Genomic DNA, 20,139 nt, shown 5'->3' on the forward strand with positions numbered 1-20,139 from the left:
CCATGCAAACTGAATCTGTTTGAGTTGGAGGAGTTGTTCGGTATTCTTGGAGTATGGAGGGAAAGGAGGCCGCCCTGAGACGCAGACAGATCGATGAGCCTCCCACCACAGGACGCGCCTCAGTGTTGCACAAGCTAACTTCTCCTATTTGCGCTCAGCAGGCGCAGATTGAGATTTGGTCGATGTGCTTCTGCACCAAACCTCGAACGGCGACGGGGATCCCAGAGGCGTCCAGCCCAGGCGACCTTCTCACGCGTCCCTTCTGTTATTTATCTTGTCGTGTGTAAGTAATGTTTTTTGTTATGCTACCAAAATATAGCGATCTGTAAGTGTCACCCTTCTCCTCATGCAGGATGACAATGCTGACCTATTCTACAAACTGTCGCATATCTGATAAACAATTAAATTAATTTCTTATTTCCAGCTGGCATTTATGCTCAGGCTGTTCCTCTAATGTCGATGACGTTTTTATCAGATTGGCGTCAAATGAGTCTAAATTTGCCTGAAGATGAGATACAGACATTTATATTCTACCGAGGCTGATTCATTACTGGCGTCATTATCAGCTTCATGGATGTAGAATTTGTCTGAAATAACTGATTCATTGCGAATTAAACTCAAAAATATAGATTTTAGATTGACTGAGTCGCCACTATTGAGGTCACGGACACAATTTGTTCACATTAAAACATACATTTCATGCGTCGTATTAAAGCTTTCAAGTTTAGTTAGTAAAAAGATCGATGTTCGTTTCTAGCTGAGGTAGTAATTAAGCCAAAACGATATGAAATAAATATCCATTTTGCATTTAAGATAAAGGCACCTGTATCTGTCAATATGTTTAAGCTTCATCCAGATCAAATTTACTAAAATAATGAAATGTTATTGCATTTTGGGCAATAAAATGTTTATTTTCTCATCTAAAAAAGGACTTGAATGACATTTCTAATGTATTTCTAATATTGTATAAAAAAGCTTGAGGTTAAATGAAAAATCTTTAGAACATTCCAATTATTCCCCTGGATTAATAGTTGGAATAATCGATTAATCATAGGAACATTTAATTAATTGTCTAAATAATCAATTGTTTAGTTAATCGTTGGGATAATTGATTAATAAGAATAAACGATTAATCATCGGAATAGTTGATAGAATTATCGATTCCTAAAATAATCGTTAGTTTCAGCCCTATTTATTTGCTCATCCGTTCCCGTTTTATTAGTTTAAATCCAGAGATGAAGTAAACCGCAGCCTCACCGTGACGATCAGGCCTCTCTCCTGGAAGTACTTGACCAGAGGAATGGTGTTCTGCTTGAAGTTGGTCAGGCGACGGTCGATGGCCTTCGGGTTGTCGTCGGGTCGCCCCTGCTGCTCCGCCCTTTTCTGCAGCCGCTCCTTCAGGCGGCTGTTGGTGCAGGCCAGGAAAACCACCAGGTCTGGAGTGCAGATCTGCAGAGAGAAAACTCATGTGTGAAGCTGTTAACAGCTTGGAAGAGGCTCTGTTCATGCATGATGGCTATAATCTGACTGTGAGCTGAACACTTCACCGAAGTGAAGCAGAGAGCAGCTGCAGGGGTTGATATCATTCAGAAATGTGGTCACCATGTTTCAGATAATAAAGAGCTCATCTCAGGCAGGATTTCAGAGGATGAAGATATAAACTACATCCATTCCCTTTGTTTTAAATACCTGAAAGACAGCAGGCATTATCTTTGAAAATGACCTGCAGCTTTTCATAAAAAATATTGATGTTTTTGCTTGACAAACAGCAACATAGGAGTGTGGACACTCAGGAAGTTATTGAACACAATTTTCTTGAAATTGCAAAAAACTGCATTGACTGTCATAGTTTTAAAAAATAGTGAAAGAATGGCAATTTGCTAAAATTAGCTAAAAATGAAAGAATATGAAAGAATTGTTGTATTTTTAGGCTAATATAAAATTACCTCATTCTGGGACTGGGTGATAAATCCATTTTATTTGTTTTTGAAGATTAAATTGATTGAAAAATAGATTTTTTTTCACCACTGCATCCCTTGGGTTTACATTATGTTTTTTTTTTTTTTTTGAATGAAGTCATAATAATAATAAAGTTGTACTGGTATAAAAATAAATTCATACGACAAAAAAAATCTAAATAATAAGAGAATAAATTCTTAATATTGTCAGAATAAAATCGAATAAAATTAAATGCAGTTTTATGAGAAAATAATATTCTTCTACAAAAACAAACAGTTTTTCTAATATTTTAAGACTTTTTTCTGGTAAAATTGCATCTTTATTCTTCTTATATTATGACTATATTCTTGTAAAACTAACCTAAAATTCGTGTAGCCTGGACCTAATGCTCCCTCGACTGAAATAAACTTCCAGAATATATTTATAATCTATTAATAATTAATGTTTTTAGAAAAGAAAGTGAGGGGAGAAAATCTGTTAAAATGGAAATATTTTTTACAGTGTTAAGCCACATCTCCCAGTCCTGCCTCCTACTGGTCTGGCAAAGGTATTGCAGGAAGGTTCTTGGTACTTCTATGTACAGTAAGGTGTTGCTTTTCGGACAGGAAAGATTTTTAACAAAAACAGAAACAAATATGGTGTAAAATAAATTACTTCTCTGGCCTTCAGTAAAAATCCCGGGGAAAAGTTGCTCTATTATGACTGGGACCGGTTCTGCAGTGTTGGGCCAGTAAGTCTAAGGCACGATGAGAGCAGGAATGATTTACGATTCATCCCAGAAACCTGGGAGCTGAGATCCCACTAAGAAGGTCTGTCCCCCAGAGAGCCTTGAAATTAATCAGCTGGTTTAAAATTAAACTACAACCTGAACGGGGAGCCAGTGCGAAGAGTTCAGTGTAAAACAGCCAGCCTCCCTGTAACGTCTCCTTTTGTGGGTGAATTATTGACATTTTGTAATCCAGGTCTGAAGACACCAGAAAAGTGAAAAAAACAACTTAACTTTATAAATGATTCCTAAATGACAGCAAAAAAAAAGAGGCATAAATTAAAATGGAAAAATAGCAGTTTATTTTCTTATAAAATCAGTTATTGGATAAAGGAGATGAGAATATTATATAATTTTTTAATCAGGCATCCGTAGGACGGAAACAAACCCTCTGGTGTTTTCTTTGATGTAAAACACAAAACCAGACCATCCAGAATTATACAAGTGAGTTGTGACAAAGGGAAATGAAGACAAACTCGTTGGTATTTAATGTACATTTTATGTGCCATAGTCTGAAACTAAAGTAGTTTAAATGGTTTGGTACATTGGTCTGTTTGTGACAAACAAAAAAAGGTCAACACTATAAAACTGGCTAAAGATTTGGTTTGATTGTTTTTTATTAGTAAAGGATAAGGTGAGAGATTAAATTATTGGATTGATAAAATATGGATTACATGTGACTAAACGCACTTGGAAATGTTTGATATTGTTGTTTAGTAATTGTTTATAAGACTGCAGACATCTGAAAGAAAACAAAAAGCTTGCGTAACTGGACTTTTTTCATATTTGAATAATCTGAGATGCACTTGAATGCACCACAAAACCGCAAACTGTTGTGATATTGTGCAGCATTTTGGGCTGGTTGAATCCTCCATGCAGCTGGATTTGGACTTCAGATGATTCTTTTTTTTTTTTTATCTATGATGTTTACATTAAGTTAGACAATATTTCACGTGAGTAATTCAGTACTGTGGTTGCATGAGAAGGCTTAATGTTCCCAAATAGCAGGGTTTAGTGATTGTTGGAGGTCCCTCTGTTTTGTTTTGGTGTCGTTTTTAAAAGTTGCCCAACAGAACGTTGCATTGCACAATTAATTCCTCACATGAACATTTGTTTGGAAGCGAACAGAAATGGCTGCACCAGATATTTTTGATCAGAAAAGTATTTCCATTTTACCCTTCAACATTAGATCATAGTCTTGAACACTTCAAATCGCTCCTTAAAACTCACTTTTATTCTTTCGCATTTACATAAGTAGTATTGTAATCTACCTGCCCTGTTTGTTTCATTTATTGTGTTTTATTCTTAGACGTTTTTAATCTGTGATTTTAAGAGTACAGTACAGCATTTCGATGCAGTTTATAGCCGTTTTTAAAGTGCTTTATAAATAAATTGACATTGACATGAGCGTTACTCTGATTCCTACCATTGCAACTAAAGGTGACACTTTATTTGAAGGGTTGTGCATAAGACTGACATGACAGTGTCATAAACATAACAACCGTCATGAACAGAAAGGAGGCTTTATGGATGTTTACGACGGCTACAATGAAGCATCATTTGGTAAATAATGACACTTTTAATGATCTTTTTATGCAAATTCTAACTTTGCATTAAAAGGGTCATTACTGACCAAATAATGCAAAGTTTACACTTTTAATGGCCTTTTAGTGGAACTTTGCATCAAAAGTGTCATTATTTACCAAATAACGCTTCGTGACAAATCCTTCATGTTCATGTTGTGTCAGTCTTATTCACACAACTTCAAATAAAGTGTTACTCAACTAAATTATCAGAAAATACCATTCCATTACAAATATGAGCACAATTTTGTCAATATTCTGCTAATGTAAAAACCCCACAATTTTGCATTTTCTATTACATGAGAAATGCAATTAAATCACACGTAAATAAGTTTTATCACACGATAAGTTGTTAAAAACATGCCGCGCCATCATCCTCCAACGACTTCTTGTCGTCTTCTTTTTCGAGATTTCCACCAGTTGTAACATCTAGTTATTGATCATGTGACGCGTATATTATATATATATATATATATATATATATATATATATATATATATATATATAAAGTGTTTTTGTTGCAGTTTTGCAAATAAACCAATTTACATACGGTTGGATAAATACCACCTCATTCTAGCACAAAAACCTTTTAGTAAATAAGAGTTTTTTTTTCTGAAACTGGTGAGTTTCCATTAAGCAAATTCATTCTCAAAATGTCAAATTGTGCAAGTATACCTTGAGTGAAAACGCAGCTGCTGACACCTGTCCATCCAGTTCACTGGAACAGGAAGTTATCCTTTCTAGAGTCATTATTCAAACTGTCTCACTTTTTTTAAATTTCCTACTGTTTCCTGTATTTACATGAAATGCATGCGATGAGCTTTCCACGGTCTGCATCTGATCTGGCACACTGCCATGGATAAAAATAACCCGAATGGCGTCTACGGAGGTGCATGCCACTGTTTCCAGTTAAAGTTTCAGTTTCCATGGAAACCATGCACACATGCATGTATTTCTCTCACATTTGGCTGTTGATGTTGAGAGTAGGACACTGCCAGCGTTTGTTTGGAGAAGTTATTACTCGTTGATCTTTTCCTCACGTCACATGAGAGGAAGAAGATAAACGACAGACTTGGTTAATTTTTGCACCGCCTGTCGAGTCAGACAGGTGTTTTGTAAAAAAAACCCAAAAAACAACAACTTAGGAATTCTTAAAAAGGCTTCGTTTAAATTTTTTTATAAATAAAATAAGCAAAATCAATAAGGTGACGTTCTGTTGAATGCACTGGCTCAAATCAAAATATCAAAGACATTTTAATGGTAGTATTTCTGTCTCCTCCTGACTGTTTTAAAAAAAATATATTATTATTTTAACTGGGGAATTTTCACACCTTTGAAGAAAATAACAGATAAGATTTCACTTAGTAAAGCAGTAAAGTTAAAATTGGCATCAAGGCTGCTGCAAACAAAGCAGAGAGAAAAGAGTGGTACAAAGGCGGCACTATCTGGCGTTTTAATTTTTTCTTTATTAAATTTTGTTTTGCTCCTTTTGCTTCTAATAAATCTGTATCTGCAGACCATCAGGCGCCTCCGTCTGTCACCATAAACAATCCCAGTTTTTCTCCTTCAGGATTCAGCGTGCCGTTTTGTGATCTCGGGTGTGTCAGCTGGCTTTATAGGAACGTAGTGTGACTTTTTCAAATAAACGAGAGAAATATCTACAAATGTGAATTCTTGGGGTAATTATCTAAATGTACAGCTGTTTCTTTTAGTCCATACACAGCAAAAACACAGAATCTACCCAGTGTTTGGTTTCTAGTGCAAATATTGTCATGATTAAGGGAATAAAGTACATTTGAATTAAGACGAAACTAATAAGTAATTTTTCATCAACCTCTAGAAGCTTAATTTAAGTAAATAATTTCTTACTATTGATGAAAAAGTTCTAGTTACACTGGCAGGTTATCTCAGTTTTAACCAGTGATGTCATAGTTACTTTGAAAAAGTAACTTTAATCGGATTACTTATTACTCCTTGAAAAAGTAACTTAGTTAGATTACTGATTACTTGATATGGAAAGTAACTAAGTTACATTAAAAGTAACTTTTTTAGTTACTTTCAGCAGCCGCTAACGACAACTCTCTGCCACCTGTGAAAATTACATTGATCTTTGCCAAAACTTAATTGCAAGTTATTTTAAAATGGTAACATCAACAATATATCTCCACTTATATGGTTGAACTGAAGGGGAGATAGTTTAATGGTTACAACAGTACAAAAAAAACTTTAGTAATTTGTGTGTTCCAGTATTGTCTGGAAAACTATAAGTAGGATTTTAAAGTTGACACTTTTAATGGACTTTTAATACAAGTTTTAATGCAACTTTGCATTAAACTTCATGGCCACAGACGTAAACATTTATGAAGACAGTTTTTGACAGTGTCATGTCAGTCTTATGCACGTCCTGTCAAATGAAGTGTTACCAAATTCTTTTTCTTTTATATCTACGATGCTCCTAATATGCTGTCATAAAAATCAGCGCTGTGCTCTCACATTATCCTGTAATTAGTTTCTGCCAGAACAGGATGTTTTATTCCTTTTCTGAAGTGTGACAGAAAAGTGTTGAAGAGTTACAACATCATCACCAAAATTACTCCAGTCCAAGGTTGTTTTATATATCAACATGATGAAAAACATCTCATTTTATTGGTTTCAGACTTTATGTTTGCTAAGATGAGAATGTGTGACCTATAAATGTACATTTCAGAGTGTCAGCTGAGCATTTTTGCTTCCACACAGGCAGATTGACAGGAATGATGACGACAGAGCGTTGCCAACCTGCGGGTCGGTTTGTGAAAAGCCTGGAAGCGAGGACCGAGGGTGGACGGTCTCTCTGGGCGGCCATAAAGGGAGCTCATGAATGGCCGCTCTGATGCTTTAAAGGGCAAAGTGCCGGCATGGGGTGCGTAATGAAAATGGATGCTGCCGGTCCTCAGAGGACCAAACGGTTTTCCCCCAAGCCGAGAACTTAAAGAAAAGAAGTGAACCTTTCAGGAAAAGAGCTGGATGATGCATAAAGTAACGCTTAATGTGAGGGTCAGTGAATCGTTTCTTAACCCTTTAAAGGTCAAAGTATGATGGTTCAACGACATTGAAGGAGTTTCCGTTTTCAGGTTTTCACACTGATTTGTGTTTCTCACTGAGATTTGTGTTGTCAGTTCTGAAAGTTATACTTCAACGTAATCCACCTCAGTATCAATATTGTTAACCCTTTTAATTAGGATTACAGACCCATTCAATAAGCTAGGATATTATTGAAAAGTCAATATATTTCTCTAACTCCAGAAACTCAGAACTCAGAAAGACAATTAATATATACAGTATTCTATATTGAAACCAAAGACAGGTAGAGGAGAAGCGCGGAGATTGTTTAGCCAATCAGGACGCAGAACACAATGCACTGTGAAAAACAATTGCAAAAAAAAAAAACATCCGCGAAGCAGCGAGACGGTGAAAGGTGAACCGCATTATAACGAGGGTTCACTCACTGTATGTATATATATATAGATATACTGTATATATCTATAGATATCTATCTATCTATCTATCTCTCTCTATATATATAGAGAGATAGATAGATAGATAGATATATCTATATATATATATCGGTATATGTATATAGAGAGGAGAGGTAGAGGTAGATATATATAGATAGACTGATTGATATATATATATACTTATATATACATATAATTATATATTATATAATATAATATAATATATAATATATAATATATATATATTATATATTCCACTTATATATATATATATATATATATATATATATATATATATATATATATATATATATTTATAGAGAGAGAGACAGATATAGATAGATATCTATGTCTATATATATAATTAAATTTAGATATAGATATATATATCTTCCCCAGAAAGATAAATAGTTTTCAAAGTTTTTCCAATTTGAGGTTTAGACTTCTAAAAGCCTCTTTTTGTTCCATGCTGTTTACATTTTCTTTCCCAAATCTCCCTTTAATTAATAAATTGTGTTTGTCTTATTTTCTGTTTAGAATTAGAAATAAAAATCTTACAATGGATGAACATGAGTACGGATGTTGTTGAACGTGGGGGAAGCCGGAGCACCCGGAGTGAACCCACAGCTACACGGAGAGACGTTTCCCACCGTGCAGTCCTGGCTTTTTAATATTAAAATGTCCAATTAACAACAACAGTAGCTCTTTATCCAATTACCACCAATCACCCAACCCACACAGGGCCCCACCCCCCTTTTAAATCTAATGTACTGGAGACATAAATTGATGTCTACGCTGGATGGACGTCACTTCTGCCTTTGAACTGGCGCAGACATGATGGAGTTACAGCCTTTTTGATTCGCCTCCACAGAGAAATCTTTTTAATGGGGCTCTCTTCTGGTTCAGAGACGTTGTTCTGCTGAGCCGGCTCTTTGGCTGCTTGAGTCTCTGATTCCTCGGGTGTTGTTTGGATTACATCTTTGTTTAATGTAACCTCTACCTGTGGAGGCGATGTTCTCTGGTTTTTCATCAGACCACTCTCCCCTTCTGTGGAAACGACAGGAACCTTACCTGTTACATCTACTGAAACTTTGCAATGTTTTGTCTCTGTTTGCTCAGACGCTGCCTGTGGGATCTCTGGTATTATTTCTAAATCAGTTTTTGGCGTCTCCGTGTTCTGGATCAAGTTTTGATCCGTCTCTTTTGGGTTTAAAATGGTTTCCAGTTTAGCTTTCTTTGCCTTCTTTTTCTTACATTTTGATTCAGTCAGTGGCCTTTTGTTATCTGGCTGATCCCCATTTTGTTGTATTTCAGGGCCCATCTGGTCTTCAGTCGCCGGCTGTCGTTTACCAATCACTGTTTCATTTTTATGAATCTCAATTATGATGGTGCCTGTCTGATCCCCGACTGTTTCTGATATTGAAACTTCTTGTTCTGTGTTTTCTACAGAAACTTTATCATTGTTGAGGTTTTCAGAGGCAACTTTCATTTCTACCTTTCTCTTGTTCTTGCGTTTATATTTCTTTGGTGGTTTTCTCTCTTTCTGGTCTCCATTTTGTTGGGTTTCACAGACCGTTTCTTCTTCAGTGGTCTGTTGTTCTTTAGCGATGACTGTTTCTTTTGTATGAATCTCAGTTTTAACAGAGGCTGTCTGATCCTCAACTCTTTCTACTGTAGAAACTACTTCATGATCAGTTTTTTCTCCATAAAGGTTTTCATTTTTGAGGGTCTCCAGCTCACAATCAGCTTTTATTGCTGCCTTTCTCTTGTTCTTGCATTTATATTTCTTTGGTGTTTTTTTCTCATCTTGCTGGTCCCCATTGTGTTGGATTTCAGAGACCATTTCTTCTTCAATGATCTGCTCTATGTTAGCGATCTCTGTTTCTATCATATGAATGTAATTTTTAATGGACACTATCTGATTCCCATCTGTTCCTACTATAGGAACTTCTTCTAGTTCACTGTTTTCATTATTGAAGGTCTCCAGCTCACAGGAAGCTTTCATTGCTGACTTTCTCTTGTTGTTGCGTTCATATTTCTTCGAAGGTTTTTTCTCATCTTGATGGTCCTGGCATCTGGATTCCAGCACATCTATCTCGGTTTGCGTGGAAATGGATTGAAGGACTGGTTTTAGTGGATAGCTGGTTTCCAGCATATCCATCTCAGTTTGCGCGGAAATGGTTTGAAGGACTGGTTTTAGTGGATAGCTGGTTTCCAGCATATCCATCTCAGTTTGCGTGGAAATGGTTTGACAGACTGGTTTTGGTGGATAGCTGGTTTCCAGCATATCCATCTCCGTTTGCGTTGAAATGGTTTGAAGGACTGGTTTTGGTGGATAGCTGGTTTCCAGCATATCCATCTCGGTTTGCGTTGAAATGGTTTGACAGACTGGTTTTGGTGGATAGCTGGTTTCCAGCATATCCATCTCCGTTTGCGTTGAAATGGTTTGAAGGACTGGTTTTAGTGGATAGCTGGTTTCCAGCATATCCATCTCCGTTTGTGTTGAAGCAGATTGATAATTGGCTGCTTTCTGCTTTGGGCTTTCTTGTGAATCTGTCTGAATTTGTACGGAAACCATTAACTTTTTGCTTTGTCTTCTCTCTGAGAGTACTTTCCTCATCATATCTTTCTCCTGTCTAAGTCTAGCATTTAGTTTTTTGTTTGTGTCAAACATCTCATCAAGCTGTTTCATTAGGTATTTCTCTACTTCTTTGAATCTCAATTCAGTTTCCTTAAATTTGGCAAGACATGTACACTTTGCTTGACTTGTCCTTTCAGAAGAGTGGGGCAAGTTTTGAATTTCATTTATACTCTCTCCTTGGACATTTTCTGCTGTTTGATTATGAGGAACCTCTGTTAAATTCTCTGTTTGGATCTTGTCCTTTTTCAAGGAAGCTGCCTCATCCCGTTCTTGTGCCGGCATTGAAACATTTGGGGATTCAATATTCTCAGCAATAAAACTTATATCTATGCGCGGTTCTGACTTGGGGAGCGTTTTCCAAATTGTCTTCTTTCCTCTGATGGGCAAAGCTGCCTGAAAACTTTGGTTTTCCTTCACAGGACCGTTATTGACGTCACTGTTTTCAGAAAAAAACGCAAGATCTATGACAGCATCAGGCTCGGGGAAAGATTTCCATAACAGTGGCGTCTTCTTGATGCGCTTCGTCTTTAATGTTTGTTTATCCTCTTTCTGATCCACTTTCTTCTGTGATTTTGAGATGTTTTTCTTTTCGGTGGCCAGTTCTGTTGTAGAAATCACAGGTTCCTCTCTGCAAATTTCCTTCTTTAAGGAATTTTCCTGACCACCTTCTTCTTCAGGCAGAGAAGTGTCCTGCTTTTTAACATTTTCAACGCCAGACTTAAAGGACTGTTCCTTCTCTGGTGTCTCCTGCAGTACGGAGATCGATTCCTGTTTGGTATCCAGTGAAGCGTCTTCCGCTCCAGTACTTTCAGCTGAAATCCTTTGATCAGCAGGGGCATGTGTCTCCAACCAGATTTGAAATGGTATCCTTTTCTTCTTGTTGCGCCTGGTTGTTGGTGGCTGTTCCTTAGACATAGAGGGCTGTTCCTTCTCTGCTATGTCGATTGTCTCCTGCACTCCAGCGATGGACTCCTCCTCGCTGACCAGTGAATCGTTCTGCTTTTCATTATTTCCTGCAGAAATCTCTTGGTCAATGGGTACGTGTTCCTCCGAACAAGTTTTAATTGGTACCTGGTTCTTCTCATTGGACTCACTCTCAGGTGTCGGTCTGTCCCCTTTTTGATCCACTGTCTCCAGATCTTTGGGGATCGATTCATTTTCAAAAACCAGTGAAGCGTCCTGCTGTTCGATATTTTTAGCAGAAATCTTAAGCTCTTGCTGCTCCAACCAGACTGCAAATGGCACCTTCTTCTTCTTGTGCTTGGGTGGCTGTAATTCCCTTTCGGCGATGTTGTTGGATGCAACCTCTTCGACTCTTGGTTGGCTGGACTCCATTGTATCCTTTGCTTGTTTCAGCTTCTAAAATCACTTTTCTAAAAACTCGGTAAAGATTTCACGATATGTTTGATGTCAATCTCCAAAAGAAATGTCCACCAAACAAAGTTGAAAGTTTTACTGTGAACTGCTAAATAAATTCTCGAGAGAAATGTATCAACAACGGCTGCTAAACGGCTGTGATGAAAGTAGATGATGTGAGGCGTTTATATAATCGCTGGTGATGTCAGAATTCTGCCTTTGGAGTTATATTGTGATGTCACCTTGTGATGTCACAGTGTCGTTAAATATTCAGAGCGGGCTTGTCTGATGGATTTTTTATTAACATGACGTATGCGCGCGCAACCTGACTGCAGAAAGAGTCAGTGGGCTTTTAAACTGTCACTGGTTGCCATAGTTACCAGTGACGTGCGGTCAGGGGACGCAAGTGAGCCAGAGCCACACCTGTCATAATGGAAAAATATAATGATAAAATAATTTATATTGCTATTTTGTACTGTAAAGTAATTATTTTTTATTTAGCTTAACCATCCATCCATCCATCCATCCATCTTCTTCCGCTTATCCGAGGTCGGGTCGCGGGGGTAGCAGCTTCAGAAGGGAGGCCCAGACTTCCCTCTCCCCAGCCACTTCTTCTAGCTCCTCCGGGGGAATCCCGAGGCGTTCCCAGGCCAGCCGAGAGACATAGTCCCTCCAGCGTGTCCTGGGTCTTCCCCGGGGCCTCCTCCCGGTGGGACGTGCCCGGAACACCTCACCAGGGAGGCGTCTAGGAGGCATCCTGACCAGATGCCCGAGCCACCTCAACTGGCTCCTCTCGATGTGAAGGAGCAGCGGCTCTACTCTGAGTCCCTCCCGGATGACTGAGCTTCTCACCCTATCTCTAAGGGAGAGCCCAGCCACCCTACGGAGAAAACCCATTTCGGCCGCTTGTATCCGCGATCTCGTTCTTTCGGTCATGACCCAAAGCTCATGACCATAGATGAGGGTGGGAACGTAGATCGACCGGTAAATCGAGAGCTTCGCTTTTTGGCTCAGCTCTCTCTTCACCACGACGGACCGGTACAGCGCCCGCTTGACAGCAGACGCTGCGCCAATCCGCCTGTCGATCTCCCGCTCCCTTCTTCCCCCATTCGTGAACAAGATCCCGAGATACTTAAACTCCTCCACTTGGGGCAGGACACCCCCCCTGACCCGGAGAAGGCACTCTACCCTTTTCCGGCTCAAGACCATGGCCTCGGATTTGGAGGCACTGATCCTCATCCCGGCTGCGTCACACTCGGCTGCGAACCGCTCCAGCGAGAGCTGCAGATCACGATCTGATGAAGCCAAAAGGACCACATCGTCTGCAAAAAGCAGAGATGAGATCCTAAGGCCACCAAATCGGATCCCCTCAACACCTTGGCTGCGCCTAGAAATTCTGTCCATGAAAGTGATGAACAGAATCGGTGACAAAGGGCAGCCCTGGCGGAGTCCAACTCTCACCGGAAACGAGCCCGACTTACTGCCGGCAATGCGGACCAGACTCTGACACCGGTCATACAGGGACCTGACAGCCCGTATCAAAGGGCCCGGTACCCCATACTCCCGGAGAACCCCCCACAGGGCTCCCCGAGGGACACGGTCGAACGCCTTCTCCAGGTCCACAAAACACATGTAGACTGGTTGGGCGAACTCCCATGCACCCTCCAGGACCCTGCCGAGGGTGTAGAGCTGGTCCAGCGTTCCACGACCAGGACGAAAACCACACTGCTCTTCCTGAATCCGAGGTTCGACTATCCGACGGACCCTCCTCTCCAGGACCCCTGAATAGACCTTGCCAGGGAGGCTTAAGAGTGTGACCCCTCTATAATTGGAGCACACCCTCCGGTCCCCCTTTTTGAACAGGGGGACCACCACCCCAGTCTGCCAATCCAGGGGAACTGCCCCCGATGTCCATGCGACATTGCAGAGTCGCGTCAACCAACACAACCCTACAACATCCAGAGCCTTAAGAAACTCCGGGCGGATCTCATCCACCCCCGGGGCCCTGCCACCGAGGAGCTTTTTAACCACCTCGGCGACCTCATCCCCAGAGATTGGAGAGCCTAACCCAGAGTCCCCAGGCTCCGCTTCCTCAGTGGAAGGCATGTTGGTGGGATTGAGGAGGTCTTCGAAGTACTCTGCCCACCGGCCCACAACGTCCCGAGTAGAGGTCAGCAGCACACCATCCCCACTATAAACAGTGTTGGTGCTGCACCGCTTCCCCCCCCTGAGACGCCGGATGGTGGACCAGAATCGCCTCGAAGCCGTACGGAAGTCTTTCTCCATGGCCTCTCCAAACTCCTCCCACGCCCGGGTTTTTGCCTCAGCAACCGCCCGAGCCGCATGCCGCTTCGCCCGCCGGTACCCATCAGCTGCTTCCGGAGTCCCACAGGCCAAAAAGGCCCGATAGGACTCCTTCTTCAGCCTGACGGCATCCCTCACCGAAGGTGTCCACCAGCGGGTTCGAGGGTTGCCGCCGCGACAGGCACCGACAACCTTGCGGCCACAGCTCCGATCGGCCGCCTCGACAATGGAGGCACGGAACACGGTCCACTCAGACTCCATGTCCCCCACCTCCCCCGGGACGTGTTCGAAGTTTTGCCGGAGATGGGAGTTAAAGCTCCGTCTCACAGGGGATTCCGCCAGACGTTCCCAGCAGACCCTCACAACACGTTTGGGCCTGCCAGGTCTGACCGGCTTTCGCCCCCACCACCGGAGCCAACTCACCACCAGGTAGTGGTCAGTGGACAGCTCCGCACCTCTCTTCACCCGAGTGTCCAAGACATACGGCCGCAGATCCGATGAAACGATGACAAAGTCGATCATCGAACTGCGGCCTAGGGTGTCCTGGTGCCAAGTGCACATATGGACACCCTTATGCTTGAACATGGTGTTCGTTATGGACAATCCATGGCGAGCACAGAAGTCCAGCAACAGAACACCGCTCGAGTTCAGGTCGGGCGGGCCGTTCCTCCCAACCACGCCCCTCCAGGTCTCACTGTCATTGCCCACGTGAGCGTTGAAGTCCCCCAGCAGAACAAGGGAGTCCCCAGGAGGAGCACTCTCCAGTACCCCCTCTAAGGACTCCAAAAAGGGTGGGTAATCTGAACTGTCGTTCGGCCCGTAAGCACAAACGACAGTCAGAACCCGTCCCCCCACCCGTAGGCGGAGGGATGCTACCCTCTCGTTCACCGGGGTAAACCCCAACGTACAGGCGCCGAGATGGGGAGCAACAAGTATGCCCACTCCTGCCCGACGCCTCTCACCTTGGGCAACTCCAGAGTGGAAGTATGTCCAGCCCCTCTCAAGGAGACTGGTTCCAGAACCAGAGCCGTGCGTCGAGGTGAGACCGACTATTTCTAGCCGGAACCTCTCGACCTCACGCACTAGCTCCGGCTCCTTCCCCACCAGAGAGGTGACATTCCACGTCCCAAGAGCCAGTTTCTGCAACCGAGGATCGGACCGCCAGGGTCCCCTCCCTCTGCTGCCACCCATCCCACACTGCACCCGACCCCTTTGGCCCCTCCCACGGGTGGTGGGCCCATGGGAGGGGGGGCCCATGTTTCCTCTTCGGGCTGAGCCCGGCCGGGCTCCATGGGTAAAAGCCCGGCCACCAGACGCTCGCCATCGTGCCCCCCCTCCAGGCCTGGCTCCAGAGTGGGGCCCCGGTGACCCGCGTCCGGGCGAGGGAACACCAAGTCCAAAGTTTTCCTTCATCATTGGGGTCTTTGGGCTGCTCTTTGTCTGGTCTCTCACCTAGGACCTGTCTGCCTTGGGTGACCCTACCAGGGGCATGAAGCCCCAGACAGCATAGCTCCTAGGATCATTGGGACACTCAAACCCCTCCACCACGATAAGGTGGCAGCCCATGGAGGAGTTAGCTTAACCAATTTTTATTATTTTATTCTTCAAAATTGCTAAATTTTCGCATTTTCCCATTCAAATGCTCGGAAGCCCAGCAGGTGAGGCAGCAGCCAGGTGAGCCTCACCTGAGATTGCGCAACCTCCCGCTAACTGCCATTCGATGACAGCAAGTTCCTCCTGTCTGTACGTCGCCAATAAAATGGTTATAAAAACATTTCATATATGAACTGCTTTTCCATAATTTAGCTTATGTATTTAATGTACAGTGTTTCTTGTCACCAACTGTGTGTGTAACGTGCTTCGTGGGCTGAAGAGCGATCAGAAACGGCAGAGAACAGATTAGAGGTGAGGCAGGCAGTTCTCCTGCCTCATGGCAGGGGGCGCTCATGATCCCAGACATTGTGACTCCACAACTGCAGAGTAAGAGACAGTAACAGCGAGCTAGCCATGGAGCTAGCCATATAGTAAAGTAAAGTGCAGCGATATATTCATGGTTTTCTCCTCCTTCCACAGCAATCTATGGAAGCCCGTTTCCGCCACTCTGTTAAAAAAATTAAAATAAATGATCTCATTATAATGAGATAGTAACTCAAAATAAATACAAAATAAATAAATAGCAGCTGGATAAATACGCGAGAGCCTCCTGCACAACCAGCAAGAATGTAGCAAGTGGTTTCTGAACAGTGAGTCAACAACAAAACACTTGTCTTTTCCAGCAGCCATTGTATAGTGCACCGCTGATGTTTTGTGTGTTTTAAAGTATTTTTTGATGTTTGTTTTGTTTTTATTTGTATTTTTGTGTTTTGATCTTGTGTGTTTGTATTTAAAATTGCTTCTAGTGTGGCAAAGACTAATGGGGATCCTTCAGTAAACAAGTAAAAAAGAATAAAAATAACAACTGTGCTGGAGTTCCGCTGGGATTGCTAGGTAACAGGCTGGGCTACCATGAGGTTGCTAGGTAACGGGCAGTGCCTGCTGATTTGTGATGTCACATTCTTAAGGTTTTATGTTGCACCTGAATTTCTCCACTGTAGGACAGTAAAGAATATTTCTATTCTATTTCTATTTTATGATAATAAAAACCTTTCAAAACATGTAAAATTATAAAAAAGGTTGCATTGCCTTAATGTACATAAATATTTTCCCACAAATTATTAATGCAATTCAATTAAAAAATACTTTATTGAACCCAAAGGCACCATAAAGTAATTTTTATATTCCATTTGATAATAAAATAGAAAATTATACATATTTTTTCCAAAACTGGTACTCCTTGTGTTGATCTAAAATATTTTGAGATCACTACTCTTATTCTGGAGTAAATCTGCTTTTTGTAGCAAGGCAAGAAGGCATAACACTGCAAAAACACTAAATCCTACCAAGTATTTTTATCTAGTTTCTAGTGCAAATTCCTTAGTACACTTGAAGTAATACAAACTTAAGTTTTTTTCAGCAAGATATAGTAGATTGTTTTAAGTCACAGATTATTTCACTTGTGAGACATTGTTCCCATGTTTTATTGAAATAATCTCACTTTTTCATCAATATTAATTTATTCTGGACTTAAAACAAGCTCCTATTAATTACTTAGAAGTTAAAAGTTGCTTGTTATTCTGACCGATTCTGGTCCTGATTCTGTTCATTACTTTCATGGACAGAATTTCTAGGCGCAGCCAAAGTGTTGAGGGGATCCGTTTTGGTGGCCTTAGGATCGCGCCCTAAGTGGAGGAGTTCAAGTATCTCGGGATCTTGTTCACGAATGGGGGAAGAAGGGAGCAGGAGACCGACAGGCGGATTGGCGCAGCGTCTGCCGTCAAGCGGGCGCTGTACCGGTCCGTCGTGGTGAAGAGAGAGCTGAGCCATAAAGCAAAGCCCTCGATTTACCAGTCGATCTACGTTCCCACCCTCATCTATGGTCATGAGCTTTGGGTTGTGACCGAAAGAACGAGATCGCGGATACAAGCGGCCGAAATGGGTTTTCTCCGTAGGGTGGCTGGGCTCTCCCTTAGAGATAGGGTGAGAAGCTCAGTCATCCGGGAGGGACTCAGAGTAGAGCCGCTGCTCCTTCACATCGAGAGGAGCCAGTTGAGGCTCGGGCATCTGGTCAGGATGCCTCCTGGACGCCTCCTTGGTGAGGTGTCCCACCGGGAGGAGGCCCCGGGGAAGACCCAGGACACGCTGGAGGGACTATGTCTCTCAGCTGGCCTGGGAACGCCTCGGGATTCCCCCAGAGGAGCTGGAAGAAGTGGCCGGGGAGAGGGAAGTCTGGGCCTCCCTTCTGAAGCTGCTACCCCCGCGACCCGACCTCAGATAAGCCGAAGAAAATGGATGGATGGATGAAGTTGCTTGTTAATTAGTTCTGTCTTAATTAAAGTGTACTAAGATATTTGCAGTAGAAACAAGACCAAAGATACTTGGTAAGATTTTGTGTTTTTGCAGTGTGTAAGGTTTCCAGACAGTCTAACTTTGTTACTTTCTGTGGCTGTGTTGGTATTTTAATCCCAGCAGACAGTCTTCCAGGCTTTCTCCCTCTGTCTGAGCCATTAAGAGCCGTGGAGCTGCTGCTGACAAGTAGAGGAGTTTCCACATGAGTTCTCAGCAGATCCTTCAGGACCTTTACCAGCAATAGTGAGTTCACTTAAACTCTGATTTATTTTTCAGTCTATATCTGGTTGAGTGAGTTAAAATCTATGAAATATTTAGTTTCGCACTGATTATCTGTGATTTAAATTGTTATATATAATAAATATAACGTAATCAGTTCCTTCAGACATGCTTCACAACCTTCCTCTCTATTTAGAGAAACACTCTACATCAGTTACTGCCTATGATTTGATTACATGTGAAAAATACTTGGAATCACACACAACCTGCGTATTATCGCTTCCCATCTCTGTTCTGCATTATCTGCTGCTGATTAGAAGGTCATATTTACCGTTTGGACGGCAGAGATTTGCAGGAGGTTTAATTCGAGCTGAATATATCAGATATCAAGCTGGATCCTGAATCGACACAAAGATGTTTCTTAGCAACAGAGAGCTACGGCAACAATCGTGTTAGAGCTGGAAAATTAGACTTTTATTTCTTTGTTTTAATGTCAGCAATAATAAAAAGCTGAAAAGTGACAGAATAATTAAGGCTAAAGCAGAGAAGACCTGAAATTCCCCAAATGTTTGATCAGAAATAAAACTGCCATCCTAAGTCTTTGCAGGTATTTTGGATTCTCTCATCGGACCCAATAAAACCTACTTACTTCAATATAAAATCTTTACTGCAGTTCTTTTGAAAACCATAATAAAGCAAGAAAATATTTCATATTTACTTGACAATTTGCAACAAACAGATTTTATACCATCATAATTGACTTATTGTAATATTTAGTGTCAGTAAAGTTGCATTAAAGGTGAATGTAACTATAGAAACAAAGGCCACCATTCACTACTTCTCTTTAGCCTCCAGGAACTCTATTTGAATCTGTTTAGATTTTAATCCAGGTTGTTTTCTGCGTGTCAGTCATCCATTCCTTTTGTTGAGTACTTTCATTTTTAAAGATATGTTTCTTGCAGCTTTCAGTGCTACATCTTTGCCCTTCTTTTATATTTTCTTTTAAAAACTCAAATACTCAGTTATGCTTTTTGGAACCGAAATGTTTCTCATCTGTTCCTCCACTCCTACACTTTTTTCTCAGTGCCTCATGTTGTCTCAGGACAGCACTGTTTGTTTTCTCCTCTGCTCCCGAGCTTCACAGACCCCCGTTTAATAACCAGTTGTCACTTTTATTCGATTGTGAATACGAGGCCTGCTGCTTGTGCGCATGAACGACAGAGTGGGCATCAGCTCTTGTCTAGTCATCAGTGACTGTAAGAGCTGTTTTTGCGTGGTCGCCTGGACACCGCTGCAAACAAAAGTGCAAGCTTGTATTATCTGTGTGTTTTCATCTCCATTGAATGTCCTCTGGCACCTTATCTAACCTCAGGGTCCATCTTCAGACCATCACTCTCCCTTTTAAAAAGAGATTTAAACAGCAATTCCAATAAACCTGCATCCACAAAAACAACCTCGCAAGCTAAACTACATCTGGAGGTTATTTGTGAAGTTGACTTAGCAATTTATGATATGAGGAATTAAATATTAGGACTGTCAACTGTAATGCGTTAATCTAAACAGCTTAAAAGTGACCAATTATGCTTCCTTGACCAGGTTTGGATCGGTTTTTGGGCGACAAAACAAAATGTTTTGTGAGATTAAAGTCAGAATTCTGTGATGGCGTATTAGAACCAATGTAGACAGAAAAAGGAGCAAATTTCCACCAAACACCTCAGAATTTTTTTATAGAAAAAACAAGAAAGTTTCTGAGCTCCAGAAACCAACAATTTGGAAGAAAATACTCAAATATTTTGACATTAATTTCAAAATATTCCTAGAAAACATGTACATTTCTGAATTTGATCAAGTAAAAATTTGCTAGGACAG

At 41.5% G+C, this 20,139-nt stretch overlaps 1 protein-coding gene across 1 annotated transcript in view; it reads right to left on the reverse strand.

Moving 5' to 3' along the window:
• ak5 (adenylate kinase 5) overlaps positions 1 to 20,139 on the reverse strand; it is a 103,083-nt gene that overhangs the window by 56,991 nt on the left and 25,953 nt on the right. The window contains exon 6 of the mRNA XM_032564968.1: positions 1,258 to 1,449. Within this exon, the coding sequence (XP_032420859.1) occupies positions 1,258 to 1,449 (192 nt within the window). The remainder of the gene's footprint in view (positions 1 to 1,257; positions 1,450 to 20,139) is intronic.

This window comes from Xiphophorus hellerii, chromosome 6 (assembly GCF_003331165.1).
Source record: "Xiphophorus hellerii strain 12219 chromosome 6, Xiphophorus_hellerii-4.1, whole genome shotgun sequence".
NCBI lineage: Eukaryota > Metazoa > Chordata > Actinopteri > Cyprinodontiformes > Poeciliidae > Xiphophorus > Xiphophorus hellerii.